The sequence below is a fragment of the Pogona vitticeps genome, chromosome 2 (assembly GCF_051106095.1).
Source record: "Pogona vitticeps strain Pit_001003342236 chromosome 2, PviZW2.1, whole genome shotgun sequence".
Lineage (NCBI taxonomy): Eukaryota > Metazoa > Chordata > Lepidosauria > Squamata > Agamidae > Pogona > Pogona vitticeps.
This window is the reverse complement of record NC_135784.1, coordinates 6,118,428-6,134,145: the sequence shown is the minus strand read 5'-3', so window position 1 is coordinate 6,134,145 and position 15,718 is coordinate 6,118,428. Positions and strand designations below refer to the sequence as shown.

Genomic DNA, 15,718 nt, shown 5'->3' with positions numbered 1-15,718 from the left:
CTTCCCCTTTCCTCGCTGGGAGGGGGAGGGGTCCCGCCTTCCCCCTCGGACCCCCCCTGCCTTCCCCCTCCCTCCCCAGTGGATCGATCTGTCTCGCTTTCATTCCGAGAGGACGGCGTTAGCCCTGCGGCGACAGCGGGGGGGGGGGGGGAATAAAGAGGCTCTGGCACCCCCCACCCGGGTCTCCCCTTTCCTTTTTCTGCCCCCCCTTTGAGGCTCCGCCCCTTCGGCTCCCCCTCCCCCCCACCTTTGAGCTGCTCCCAGTGCGGCTGCGCCGAAGGGGTACCGGAGGTGGGAAGCCCGGCTCCGGCCCTCTCGGATTCCCCCCCCCCCGCCCCGGGAGAGGCCGCTTTGCAAGGGAGGGGCTGCCTCGTGAGTTTCCCGAATGAGGACCGGCGAGGAGGTGAGGAATGGGGGGGGGCAATGTTGCAAGATGGGGGGGAGGTGCAATTCGGATCGAGCCCCCTCTTCCCTCCCTCTCGGTCTGCAATCCACAAAGGCCTTGCAATGGGGGGGGGGAGGGAAGGCGAGGCGTCTGTTTATTTTTCTCCTGTCCCTCCTCCTCTGCTTTCTCTGAGGGGGTGTAAATTGGGAGGGGGACAGATGGGAAGTCTGGGATCCCGCCCTCCCCCCCCCCCCGCAAGAAACCCCGACCCTTTCTCTGTGCGTGTTGATGGGTCCTCCTCGGCTTTCCTGTGAGGAGACCCCCTTTGTTTCCCCAGTTCCTGCAGGCGTACTTTTTTGGGGAGGGGGAGGGAGCGTCCCCCCCCCCCGTGGTCTTTCTCTTCCTCCGCAATTTCTCCTTCCTCCAGGAAACCCCCCTCAAACCTCACTCTCCCAGGTGAGAAGCAGGCTATGGGGTGCAGCAGGGAGGGAGGGGGGACTGCAAAGGGGGGGACACAAGGGGCCCCAGAAATAGGGCTTTGGGGGATAAGGGGCTCAGCTGGCTGTGAGGCGGCTCCCCCCCCCCCAGATGCCTGCCCTGCCCTCCTGAGCCTCTTCGGGATCCCCCTTCCCCCCTCCCAGTTTAGGATGTTTGAAGGTGACTCTTAAGGAGCACTTGGTTCAGTCGCTGTGGATGGAGGAGAGGGAAGGGCCGACCAGATCGCCCTCTTGACCAAATCCCAGGCTGGGGATCCACTACAGGAAGGGGGGCGGGTGGAGGGATTTCCTCCCTCTCCATCTCTCTCTCTCTCTCTTTCTCTTTCTCTCTCTGTGTGTGTTTGGGGGGGCATTCCTTTTGGCTTTGCAAGAAAAGCCTTTTTTGTTTCTCCTGAGAGGAAAGCAGGGCAGAAAGAGAAAGAGGCCCAGGAAGGTTTGGGGCAGAGGCGGAAAGACTCCCCCCCCCCTCAGGAGAGGATCCTCTCCTGGCTGCAAGGAAGAGGCTTCTCCAATCAGGGCCTTTCTCCTGGAGGCACCATTCAGAGCTGTCCCGTTTGCAAAAGGCCTGTCCCTTCCCTCCCTCACAGTTATTTTCATTCTTCGGCTGTTCCTTTCTCTGCCCCACCGGATGTAAGCAGGAGTAACGCAGCTGACCAGAGGGAAATATTTTTCCTCTTCCTTCCTCCCTGGATCTCTCCAGAGGGATCCTTTGGCTTATTCTTTTCTCCCAGGGAGGGCGAAGGCAGACAGAGCCGATCTCTCCTAGGACCGAAAGAGATTGAACGCCAGATCCCTCCAACCTTTGCAAGGCAGGTGAGCTCCTTTTATTGCCATCAGAGGCACCACCATACGATTAAGACAGCCATCATCATCATCATCATCATCATCATCATGGTCTGCCAGCAACCCCATTCTGACTTGGGTGACCCTTTTCCCAAAGTTTCCCAGAGTCCTCAGAAGCCGTTTCCCCTTCCCTTCTCCTGCAACGAAAGAGCTGGCCCAAGGCTGCCCCCACTGGCTCTTCTCATGGGAGGAGGCCCATGGGGGGGAATTGAACCCCCAACCTCCACAGCCACCAATCCTGAACCCCAGAGCTCTCCAGCCAGCTACTCTGCCATCAGCAAAATGCCCTTTCTTGTGCCGCTTGAATAAGGATGTTGGAGCATTTCAGCCCCACTGCCGGCAGCACTAGGAGGCTTTACTTTTTTCAAATTAAGGATTTTTCTTGGTGCTTCCCACCCATTCTTCCACAGGTGTCAAGACGTACCCTTTTATGTCTGATTAAATGTTTCCATTTGCCCATTTGCTTGGGGATGATAAATGGAAACCTTTGGTGGCCTTGCCCCTTACAATTTATTTCCACGTCGGTTCCAAGGTCCAGCTCATAAAAGTGAGATCCTTGGTCAGGAAAGACCTTTTTTTAGAGAAACCTATTGTCGAAAATCTCCCTATTCTGTCGAAAGGCCTGTCCTCGGTGGGGCCTCGGTGTTCATGGCCCTGCTGGGGGTGGCTTCACTGGAGGGAATGGGCCTTGGGGACGTGATGGGTAGCCTTCGTCCACCTCTTTCCTCCTGTTTGGCCAGAAGAACCACCGTTTTCCTCTGGCCAGGGTTTTCTGCACCCCCATGTGGGTCCTGCTCGGGGTAGGTCATGAGCCAATCGAAGCACCGCATTTGTCTCTCTTAATCCCCCCAATTTTAGTACCCTGTAGAGCAGCAGTCCCCAACCTTTTTGGCACCATGGAGTGGTTGTGGAGTGTGGGCACCATGTGCGGGTGCACTCCTGTGCTTGTGGAGGGGTGTGTCATGCTCACGGGTGGGCATGTCATGCTCATGGAGGGGTGTGTCGCGCTCACGGAGGGGTGTCACACTACACAGAAGCACAACACGCCCTTCTGAAAGCATGACGCACCCACCATTCATGTGTGCTGGGGGGCAGAGATCCATGTCCACGGGCCAGTTCAAGGAAGCCCACGGACTGGCACCAGGCCACAGATTGGGAGTTGGGGATCCGTGCTGTAGAGCATCCCATTCCTCAATTCCATCTTATCCTCTTTTTGTATTCCCTTCAGGTCCCTTTTCCCCTCTAATGTCTCCAGTTCTGAATCATCTCGCTGCCAGTTTCATAATTGTTCTCGCGAAAGGTGCAACACCTCTTCTTCTGGTGTTGTTTCCTCCCCCTCCCCAGTTCATCCTTCTGCTACCGTTTCAGCCAGGTCTTCTATTCCTGGCCAGTTTCTCCCCAAGAACATTGTTCGTTCGTTTAGTCATTTAGTCGTGTCCGACTCTTCGTGACCCCATGGACCAGAGCACGCCAGGCCCTCCTGTCTTCCACTGCCTCCCAGAGTTCTGTCAATTTCATGTTGGTTGCTTCGCAGACACTGTCCAGCCATCTCATCCTCGGTCATCCCCTTCTCCTCTTGCCCTCACACTTTCCTAACATCAAGGTCTTTTCCAAGGAGTCTTCTCATCAGATGGCCAAAGTACTGGAGCCTCAGCTTCAGGATCTGTCCTTCCAGTGAGCACTCAGGGTTGATTTCCTTTAGAATTTATAGGATTGTTCTCCTTGCAGTCCAGGGGACTCTCAAGAGTCTCCTACAACACCACAATTCAAAGGCATCAATTCTTCGACGGTCTGCTTTCTTTATGGTCCAGCTCTCACATCCATACATCACGACAGGAAAAACCATAGCTTTGACTATTCGGACTTTTGTTCGCACTGTGATGTCTTTGCTTTTTAAGATGCTATCAAGGTTTGCCATTGCTTTCCTCCCCAGAAGCAGGCGTCTTTTAATTTTCTAGCTACTGTCACCATCTGCAGTGATCATGGAGCCCAAGAAAGTAAAATATGTCACTGTCTCTGTATCTTCCCCTTCTGTTTGCCAGGAGGTGATGGGACCAGTGGCCATGATCTTAGTTTTTTTGATGTTGAGTTTCAGACCGTTTTTTGCACTCTCCTCTTACCCTCATTACAAGGTTCTTTAATTCCTCCTCACTTTCTGCCATCAGAATGGTATCATCTGCATATCTGAGATTGTTGATATTTCTTCCGGCAATCTTAATTCCGGTTTGGGATTCCTCCAGTCCAGCCTTCCGCATGATGTATTCTGCATATAAGTTGAATAAGCAGGGGGACAATATACAGCCTTGTCGTACTCCTTGCCCAATTTTGAACCAATGAGTTGTTCCATGACCAGTTCTAACTGTTGCTTCCTGTCCCACATATAGGTTTCTCAGGAGACAGATAAAGTGGTCAGGCACTCCCATTTCTTTAAGAACTTGCCACAGTTTGCTGTGGTCCACACAGTCAAAAGATTTCGCATAGTCAATGAAGCAGAAGTAGATATTTTTCTGGAACTCTCTGGCTTTCCGCATAATCCAGCGCATGTTAGCAATTTGGTCTCGAGTTCCTCTGCCCCTTCGGAATCCAGCTTGTACTTCTGGGAGTTCTCGGTCCACATACTGCTGAAGCCTACCTTGAAGGATTTCCTCTTGATCCTGGGATTAAGATCCTGGGATCTTCAAGTCTTTCTCTTGTCCCCAATATTTTTTAATATGGCTGAACTGGCAGCACCAAGAGGCAAGATGTTTCAGTGGCCACTTCTCTGTACTTTGTTAGTTTTTCCAATTCTTTATTTTCAACTCTGGCCTCCCCTGGAATTGCAATGACAATGATCCAGGCATTTCTTCATTCCATTACTACCATGTTCAAGGTGTCTGTCCGTTTGGATCCAGAAATCCCACAAGATCTTGACTTCCTTGTTTTCTGACACCTTCTCTACTTGATGTTCCCGTGGGTTTTTGGAGACTAGCAAGTTATATTGTTTTTTATAATGACCACCCCACTAACTTTGCCACTCTCTCACCTCTGACTTTGTAATCTGTTTGTGAAATCAGACATTCACAGATGAGGTGGGATACAGTTTTATCTTTTTCTTGGCAGAGTCAACATGTGCTGTTAGCACTTACTCCTTGTATATTAGCTTTCATCACGTTGGTTTGGAGTGCTTGTTCTTGTACAGCAAAAATCAAGCCTTCAGTTTCTGTCTTAAGGGTCCCCAGTATTAGCCATGCCCATGTTGAATTAGCATCATGCTTTCCATCGGTATTTCTCAAGTGTTGTCCACGTAGTGGTTTATTTTTCCAGCTGTTTAATTTCTTTTCAAATGGTTGTTTCTTATACTGAGCCTTGGTTTCTGTTGTTTTCAAAATATTCTTCATTTTCACTGCTTTCTGTAATTTTTCTCTGCTTATAACGATATAGTTATTTAGGCTTCTTCTTTCTTCCTCTACTACCAGCTGCATTTGCAGTAATCCATGGCCTCTGATTTTTTTGTGGTAAATATAATCTGTCCACATTGCTTTTTGGATGTAGTGTGTGGTACGTCTTCAAAAGTTTCCATGTTTTTCAATTCTTCTATTTCATTTTGAGTCCAATTCATTATTCCAGCTGGGTATCTACTTACTAGAACAGCCCATGTTTTTATGGCTTTGATTGTATTTCCCCTATTTAATTTTGATTTTAAGATTTTCCACAGTTACTTGATCTCTTTCTGACAATTCTTTAACTTTTGTGTGCATGATGTTGTCTACTTCTATTATTCCAAAGTATTTAAAATTTTCATCACTTGAAAGTGATTTTATAATATTGCCATTTTTAACTCTATTTACTCTAGTTTTTGCAATGGTGTATAGACAGAGCTGCACATTTGTCCACTTCCTCGATTTATTTACCAGGTTTTTACTAATCCCAAAAAAATTTAGGCAGGTGTTAATCCAGCTGTGTGACAATAAGTCAGATGCCTTTTTATTGTCTGTCCAGGGCATGTTATGGTTTGTTTTTCATCTTTTTGTATTCTTCAGTAAAGTTTTATCAATAAGCAGCTGATCTTTTGTGGTTCTTGACTTTCAAAGTTCCCTTTCTGTTCAATTGGGTGCACGGAGTTTTCAGTTAAGTGTGCAGATATTGATCTTGCCAGCATGCCTGTGAGGAGCTTGAACGTTGTTTGAAGGCATGTACAGTGGTGCCTCACTTAGCGACTTTAATCCGTTCTGGGAAAAACGTTGCTAAGCGATTTCATCGCTAAGCAAAATTAAAAAGCCCATAGAAACACATTTAAACATGATTAATGCTTTCCTATGGGCTAAAAACTCACCTTTAAGCAAAGATCCTCCATAGGGGCGGACATTTTCGGTGCCTCTTAAGCGAGGAAAAACAGCGGGCAACCATTTTGTTTTCCCGGCGGCTATTTTGAAACCACTGATCAGCTGTTAAAAAAGGGTCGCTTTGCCATGATCGCTTCCCTGCGATCATCGCAAAGCGAAAAAACCCATAGGGACCATCGCAAAGCAATCGATTTTGTGATAGCAAAAACTCCATCGGTAAGCGATTTCATCGCTCAACGGAGTGATCGCTATGCGAGGCATCACTGTAGTTGGTTAATAATTACTGGGTTCATTGCCCTTTTTTATTATCAGAAATCTATGGCTTGTTGTAATCCATTCTTCAGTTGTCGAATTTTGAAGTGGTTAGATGGCACTGCTTTACGCCGCCCCATTTCACTCCTGTCAATCACATTCAGGGTCTCATTTACATGAACCTATGAGAGGAGTGGAGGGGCTTGGCAAGAGAGAGAAGGGGGGTTGATGGTGGAGATTGTTGGTTGTTGAGGGTGGTTTTTGAGATGGGTAGAGAGAAATTGCAGAGAAAGAGAGAGAGTCAGGGAGATTGAGATAAGATAAATAATAGTGATAAGCTGGTCAAGATCAATAAATATACTAGGTGGTGATTGTTTATGTCGAAAATTATCTGACACTTGAATGATTTGATTGTAAGTATTAAATGAAAGAACATCTGTGATCCTTAACAACTTTAATAACCTGAACAAATAACTAACTTTTGTTGGCAGTAATCAGACAAGTGTTTGTCTACATTTCTTGGTATTGTGGATAAAAGAAAATCCATTGGTGGCAGCAAGGAAAAGAAGAAATGTCTCAAGTGGTCAGAAGACATAGCGTGAGCTCCTTGTGTGGAGAAGCAGGCAGGGGCCATGTGGGTAAATGTCAGAAGTGGTGACCAGCGGCGGGATCCAAATAGAGTTCAGTAAAGCCAAAGTAAAAGGGAATTTTTCTGAGTCAAAGGTACCTATTAGTCAGAGAGAAAGATGTCGTGAAGGAGTGGGTTACTCACTAGAGCTTTTGTGGAAAAGCTTAGTAGCGGGGCTCCTGAACACAGATCTTAGGCGGGACTAAGGGCAGGAAACGACTCTGAGGGAAAAATTATGGTTGAATTTACCTCAGGATTTGAACAGACCCATTGGGCTAAATTAGAATCCAAGGCTCCAAGTGTTAAGAGAGTGCTTGAGGAGAAAAAGTGGAAGCCAGGGTCAAAACAGGTCTGAGGTAATAGGAAGAAGCAGAGGCTTGAAAAAGATCAGAAGTGGTTTTGTGTCTGGAGGCAAAAAAGATTGTCTCAGACCAAGGAACAGCATGGCTGGTGAGGTGCCAGAAAGAAAAAGTGTAGCAACCCTTAGCTGCCAAGGGAAACAGAGTACAGTGGTGCCTCACATAACGTTTTTAATTGGTTCAAAAAAAAAAAAAACCTTATGCGAAAAAAACTTTATGCGAAACACCATTTCCCATAGGAATGCATTGGAAACCGGTTAATCCATTCCAATAGGCACGGATTGCCGTCCTTAAGCGAAAAAACCCATAGGAAACATCGTTAAACGATACAATGTTTCCTCCATTGGAATGTATTGAAGCCGACTCAATACATTTCGATGGCTTTGCGAAGTCAATTTTTGCAAATTTAAGTGTGTCATAAAAGGGTTAAAAATGGTTTTAAATGCTTGGATTAGCTTCTACACCCTCTAAAACGGATGCAAAAGTTAATTTGGCTTTGATCTGACTTTTCGTTAATTTATGGTGAATTTCCCCCCCCCCCAACTTTTGACAGCTGTCAAAATCTGACAGCTCCATTGTTTCCTATGGGGGAGAAAAAAATTCACAAAAAATTAACGAAAAGTCAGATGAACGCCAAATTAAGTATGCACACATTTTAGAAGGTGCACTAACGATTCCAAGCATTTAAAACCATTTTTCAACATGTTAAGACACTTTTGTAATTGAAAAAATGAACATCATTAAGTGAAGCAGGGGACCTAAAACAAAATACGTTAAGCGAAGCATGGTCCCAAAATCGCTATGTGAAAATCGCCCATAGGGAAAAACGTTATACAAAGCACAATCTGACTCTGAAAAAATAAACGTTAAACGAAAAAAACGTTAAACGAAACAAACGTTATGCGAGGCACCACTGTATCTCAGAAAGAAAAAAGTATTTTAAAAAGAGGCTTGACTATCTCTCTGCAATATAAACCAGCTCTTATCTAAATAAATACACATATGTATGCCACCTAAACGAAGTAAAAAGCTAGTAATGGAGGTAATGGAAGAGGCACAAGGTTTACCTCAGGAAATGGAGGGAAGTGGAGTTCCTCTATCTGGGGAACAGGAAGAAACTCATGAGGGTGCCTCAGGAAGAGAACGTGATCTAAGCTCCCAAGGGTTTGCAAAATGGAGGTTACTACAGGAATTCAAGCTTAGGGAATTAGAAATTAGAGAACAAGCTAGGCTGAAGAAAAAGCTCAGGAACTAAAAGCTGAGTCTGAGGCTAGACAAATGGAATTAAGACAAAAAGAGATGGAGTTTCAATTACAAATGAGATAATTGGAATTGGCATCTCAAAATAACAACAACAACAGCAATGCTGAGGGAAATCTCTCAAAAATAGATTTAAAGAAATTTCCCCAATATAGAAAAGGTGATTGCCCAGAAGCTTTCATAATTTCCTTTGAACATGCTTGCTGGAACTTTAATGTGAAAGAGCAAGAGAAGATGATCATGCTAAGATCCCAAATAAGTGGAGATTTAGCAGATTTGTATTCGTAAATGCCTTTAGAGCAAGCCAGAGACTTTGAGGCTTTTGGAAAAATGGTTTATGCTAGATATGGCATTAATGCAGAGCACCTGAGGTGAACATTTCATGCCCTGACCAAAAAGCCTGAGGAATCCTATTCCCAATTGGGAGTGAAATTAGTTCAGTACTTGGAGAAGTGGTTGAAGCGTGAGAATGGCACTTCATTAAATCAAATGAAAAATGTGATACGGCCGGAGCAATTCTTTACGGCATTTAGTGAGAGACAAAAATCCTAAAGCTGTACAGTGGGGTCTTGACTTGAGAACTTAATCCGTATTGGAAGGCGGTTCTCAAGTCAAAATGTTCTCAAGTCAAATCTGCATTTCCCATAGGAATGCATTGAAAACCATTTGATCCGTATCTGCTCTTTTCTGTCCATAGAAACTAATGGGAAGCTGCTATTCCGCCTTCGACCACTAGAGGGGGATATTATGTTTCTTTTTTTCTTAGGTCAAGAAAGGTTCAGGGAAGGCAGGGAAAATACAGTCCAGGCAGTACAGTACCAGGCAGTCTGAAGACTGTCTCCCAATCCACTCTCTAAATGCTGGGAGGAGTGAGGAAGCAGACAGGCACCCTTTTCACTGGCCAACAGTTAACTGAAAGTTCAAATTTTGCACTTTCCCTGCCTCCCACGTGGTTTTTTTTAGTTCTTAACTCAAATCTAAGTATGTAAGTCAAGTCAATATTTTCCTATGAGAGTGGTTCTTAAGTCAAAATGTTCTTAACTCAAGGCGTTCTTAAGTCAAGACCCCACTGTACTGGAAGCAAGTGAAAATGCAGGTTCCATTAATTAAATAAGAAACCTCAGGTTTTCTGAGGTAAAATTGGCAGGAAAATGTAGGATGACAGGAGGAGAGGGACCCCACACAGCAAAGAATACCTCAGAAGTACTCAAGCTACTGGAAAGCCCTCATCCCGATCTGAATCACCATCAACATAATAGCTCTGAGGGAAAGGTTAGCAAAGTCCCGTATTTCAAACTCAGAGCCAACAAACTATGTTACGGGTGCAAAGAGAAAGGACACTTTTGGGCCTAGTGTCAGATCCAAAATACAAGGGAAAATAACCAACAAAAAGGGGGAAATTCCAATCAGGCAAAGAAGATATATTGTGTACAGCATAAGGGAGCTACCACAGAGGCAGTTGAAACTATTGCCATAGCAACTCCAGTTAAAGCAAGGGCAGAGAGCCAAGAGCAAGGGCCTCCTGTGGTGAGGATAGTCCAGTGCTACTTGATAGAAAGTAACCAAGATCTTCTTTGTAGCTCCGATGATGTTATGTAGATTCTAATAAGTATCTTGCAATAAAAGGCTCTTGCTTGCAAGTCACAGTGTGTCACCCAGACATAATTCCTAAAGAAAATATGTTAGAGAATGAAAATATTTCTATTAAATGAATTGGAGGCGAAATAGTGATATTGCCCATGACAAAAATTCCCATACAACATAAGGGATGGGCTGGAAGTTGGAAAGTGGCCACATCCGATTAAATTCCTGCCCCATGATTAATAGGCCTGGATATTCTGAGCACGTGAAGAGTGTTTTTGTAACAACTTGCTTCCAGGGAGGGCAAATTGAAGCCCGTGAGGAAAACAATGAAAATCCTCTGGAAATAAGAGAATCTGTCCATTAGGGGAGACTTTTTCTAAACTTAAAATTACTTAGGTGTCCTACCTGCTCAGCCTGGTGTGCAGAAATCTAGGGTTAGAAGCTCGTACACCTGACAATTTTTCTATCCAGCCCACACCTAGTTAGCGTGTTTATCAGAAGTTCATGGTGCATTCTGTCAAAAGTTTTGCTGAAGTGAAGATATACTATGTCTATAGTATTCCCTCTGTCTGTCAGGGAGGTCAAAACATGAGATAAGGTTAGTCTGGTAGGATTTGTTCTAGTTATTACTGCATTGTTTTCTAGGTGCTGTGAATGAATGTTCACTGGTGGCCTCCCCAAATTTGTTCAATAAATCAGGAGTCATTTGTAAATCAAAATCTGAAGTCTTATTTAGGAACGTCGGGCATGGTGTGCAAAGGAGTGCTTCTTCCCTGGGACCTTGACCTGTTCCCATTGTCCAGTCCAGGGATCTTGTACGCAGATCAATTCCCAATCACCCGGTATATTGTCCCGGCCCACGTTTATATTCCCCATTCTCGCCTCAACCACGGACCGCCCCCGTTCCTCTCTTCCCGCCAAATCTTGCTCTGTTTGGGTAGACACGTTTAACCCCCGTAGGTTCATCTCCAATTCCCAGGTATTTATGTTCTGATGTACCATCTGGGGCAAGGTAGGAGGCGGAGTGGTCTGTATTCCTTTAGGGAGAGATGGCGAGAGCCTCTGCATTCTTGTCTCTTTTACCACAGGTGCCTGCACAATGACTGCTTTGTAATGTGTTCAAGAATTTCCTGGTATTGATGATAGGCTGATTGGTCTATGTGAGGAAATGGATTTTGTAGTATTTGCTTTTCAGAGTTTCCACAGGTGGTGTGACTCTGCCTGGGAAACAGCTTTGTTTCATCTGCCCAATGTCCTCTTCTAGGTAGCAGTCTAAGAGTGAGAAATACTTGATACCATCTAATTGCTTAACAGTCTGGGAATGAGGATACCATCACAACGCAGAGACTTTGATTTAAGTTATATGAAGGGGGATTAGGAGTGTGTCAAAGGAGGAGGAGAGTGTGACAGGTTTTTCAGCCTTTTCATTGACTGGGAGATGTAGCAATGGTAACATAGCATTGCATTGTATTTAGTGCTGTAATTAATGCTATATTGTATTTAATGCTATAATTAATGCTATACCCAGATACCCTAGGTAGCTAGCCTTTATTGTTTTAGGGGAGGAATTGCTTCCAAAAGTTCAGCTAATCTTTGGCAGCTTTGCATTTTAATAGTACATCTTGTACCTCTCTTGAGTATCTTATGTATCACAACTTTTTAAAGAACTTGCCACAGTTTGCATCTCAGGTGGCACATGGAAGAGACTATAATGGCATTTTGGAAGGGTGCTGTTCTTAAGGTTAATGACCACAGTGGAAATTCCCCCCCTGTGTTATTTTGCTTAACCAGTCAGGGCAGCAAAGATGATTAGGAGTGAAGAGGATGTTCCTGACATCCCCTATCATGCAACTGCGAGTCCCTCAGCCGTGGTGTCGAATGATAGAATAATTCAACTTTAAAGGGGGCTATCAGGCCATCAAGTTCCATCCCCTGCTCGATGCTATCATATCAAGAAAGTAGAGATGGACCCAAATTAATTCTGACCGTACAACAAAATTCATAACCTCTTCCCAGCCCCTGGGCCAGCTGGGCCACTCACATTTTGTCATGCATCACCAAGGTCCTTCATCTTTGTTGACAATCCAGTCTGGGCAGTGGATCAGCCCTTTCTGCCTCCTCTTGCAGCTGACCACTCTGGTGAGGAAGCGAGACAAGAATTCCCCTCACTGACCTAATGATTGGTTGACTGGAAGAGGAGGCAGGGAAGGCCAGCTGAACTCCATTCTGGATTGGCACACAGCTGGAGAAAACGACCCCAGCAGTGCACAACAAAAAGTTGACTGTCAATTGTTGGATGTGGAGATGTTATCAGTGATTCTGCGCCATTGAATTTTCTCGCTAAACATGACCGATTCTTTGAGTCTTTCTCTGTTGGCTTTCAGTTTATACTGAAATGTTTTCAATCTGCTTGCAGAGTGTCTGCTTTGTAATCAGAACAAACATTTTGCCTGAGATTGATTTCAGGCTGACAGGTCTGTAGTTCCCTGGTTCCACTTTTTGAAGATAGGATTTCTCTTTCATCTCTTTCTCTCTCTCCATTAGGTGATGAAGAGGACAACTGGAGTTCTATGGAGGGAGTAATTCTTTCAGTGGAAAAAAAGCCCAAGGATGAAGGACGAAAACACTTCTACTAACTGAAAAAAGGGAAAAGGGAAGAGGAGAAGCCAGAAAACAGGAGGAAAAAGTAAATCTCCTGATTTTGCTGTTGATGAACATGCACTTCTGATCACCTGAAAAAATAAACAAGGAAAAGGAAGGAGAAAAGGTTCTCTGGGCAGATAAATATTCAAGAGAACCTCAGATGACAGACGTGACACAGTCCACCCAGAGGAGAAACAAAGTCAATGCATAGAACAAGGAAAGAAAATCACAATGCACAGTGAATGTACTTCATGTGAAAACCCTGTGAGAGGTGAGAGACTGTACCAGTTTTCAAAGAGCTTCAGTCAGAGCGGTAGCATCAGTTCCCATCAAAGAACTCACACTGGGGAGAAACCATATAAATGCATGGAATGTGGAAAGAGCTTCAATAACAGCACTCACCTGAGTACACATCAAAGAACTCACACTGGGGAGAAACCATATAAATGCATGGAATGTGGAAAGAGTTTCAGTCAAGGAGCTTACCTGAGTTCACATCAAAGAACTCACACTGGAGAGAAACCATATAAATGTATGGAATGTGGAAAGAGCTTCAATAACAGCAGTAACCTTCGATCACATCAAATAATTCACACAGGGAGGAAACCATATAAATGCATGGAATGTGGAAAGAGCTTCAGTCGGACAGATGAACTGAGTTCACATAAAAGAATTCACACAGGGGAGAAACCATATAAATGCATGGAATGTGGAAAGAACTTCAACCAGAAGGGTCACCTTCGTTCCCATCAAAGAACTCACACTGGGGAGAAACCATATACATGCATGGAATGTGGGAAGACCTTCAATAACAGCACTCACCTGAGTACACATCAAAGAACTCACACTGGGGAGAAACCATATAAATGCATGGAATGTGGAAAGAGCTTCAATAACAGCACTCACCTGAGTACACATCAAAGAACTCACACTGGGGAGAAACCATATAAATGCATGGAATGTGGAAAGAGTTTCAGTCAAGGAGCTTACCTGAGTTCACATCAAAGAACTCACACTGGAGAGAAACCATATAAATGCATGGAATGTGGAAAGAGCTTCAATAACAGCAGTAACCTTCGTTCACATCAAATAATTCACACAGGGAGGAAACCATATAAGTGCATGGAATGTGGGAAGACCTTCAGTCTAGGCGTTCACCTGAGTTCACATCAAAGAATTCACACTGGGGAGAAACCATATAAATGCATGGAATGTGGAAAGAACTTCAACCAGAAGGGTCACCTTCGTTCCCATCAAAGAACTCACACTGGGGAGAAACCATATACATGCATGGAATGTGGAAAAAGTTTCAATCAAAAGGGCAACCTTCGTTCACATCAAAGAACTCACACCGGGGAGATATCATATAAATGCATTGAATGTGGAAAGAGCTTCAGTCAGAGTGGTGCCCTGATTTTACATCAAATAACCCACACTGGAGACAAACCATATAAATGCATGGAATGTGGAAAGAGCTTCCGTCACAGCAATTCCCTGCGTCTACATCAAAGAACTCACACAGGGGAGAAGCCATATAAATGTATGGAATGTGGAAAGAGCTTCAGTCACAGCAGTCACCTGTGTTCACATCAAAGAACTCACACTGGGGAGAAGCCATATAAATGCATGGATTGTGGAAAGAGCTTCAGTCACAGCAGTCACCTGAGTTCACATCAAAGAACTCACACTGGAGACAAACCATATAATTGCATGGAATGTGGAAAGAGCTTTTGTAACAGCAGTTCCCTGCGTCTACATCAAAGAACTCACACAGGGGAGAAGCCATATAAATGCATGGAATGTGGAAAGAGCTTCAGTCAGAGAGCTCACCTGAGTTCACATGAAAGAACTCACACTGGGGAGAAGCCATATAAATGCATGGAATGTGGAAAGAGCTTCAGTCAGAGAGTTCACCTGAGTTCACATCAAAAAACTCACACTGGGGAGAAATGATATAAATGCATGTAATGTGGAAAGAGCTTCAATCAGAACAGTTCCCTGAGTTCCCATCAAAGAACTCAGACAGGGGAGAAACAATATAAATGCATGGAATGCAGAAAGAGTTTCAGTCAAAACCATAGACTTAGTTTATATCAGAGAACTCACATAGGACTCTGACAAGAAATCATATGCATGGATGCAATGTAGAAATAGTCATTTTTAAGTAGTTTTATTAATCAAGAAATGTATTTAGAAGAAGCAGATGGGACTTCTTTATCCTAGAATGCTAAGTTTTATCTTCAGAATGAGAAGAAACTATTTCAGCAGTCAGGAAATTAACTACTGAAATTAACCATGATGTTGAAAAAAACAACTTAGCTGGAAGTTTATATTGCTGCAATTGAAGAAGATGGGAGAAGGAACTTTTCTACATAAATTAAAGCAATATATACTGAACAGAAGGTCAAAATGAAAGTCAAAGGCCAAATAAGAGACGATATCTAAATTGAAGAAGGCACGAGACAGGTTTGCCCCATTTCTCTGTTGCTGTTTATTCTAACATTAAAGATTTTGAATAGACACTTAAGAGGAAATACTGGAATTAGAGATCTTAGAATCAGGAGAGAAGAGTTTAAGCTACAAGCATAAGCTGATGATTTAGTACTAATATTAGAAAATCCCCTAGAAAGTATGGAAGATTATTGGGAAATATAGAAGAATTTGGAGCCTTCTTAGATCTTAAAATAAACTACCAAAATACGAAATACTTGACCAAAAACCTGAATAAAGACTTCGAAAAATTGATAATGAAAACTAGCTTTGAGGAGGTACAAAAGGTGAAATATCTACGAGTTATCATCAGAAGAAAAACCCCAACTTATTTAATGAAAGAAAATTATATAATAATTCAGAAAGAAATACAGAAAAACCTGGAGGATTGGAATAAGCTACAAATCTCAGTGATGGGAAAAATCTCGATAATAAAGAAGATGATTTTACCAAAA

General features: G+C 44.0%; 1 protein-coding gene across 1 annotated transcript; it reads left to right on the top strand.

Annotated features, from left to right (window-relative positions):
- Positions 1-233: 233 nt before the first annotated feature.
- LOC140703782 (uncharacterized) lies at positions 234-15,718 on the top strand. Its single transcript, XM_072987497.2, has 2 exons — positions 234-403; positions 12,675-15,718. The coding sequence occupies exon 2, from the start codon at positions 13,005-13,007 to the stop codon at positions 14,724-14,726; it is 1,722 nt and encodes a 573-aa protein (XP_072843598.2). The 5' UTR covers positions 234-403; positions 12,675-13,004; the 3' UTR covers positions 14,727-15,718.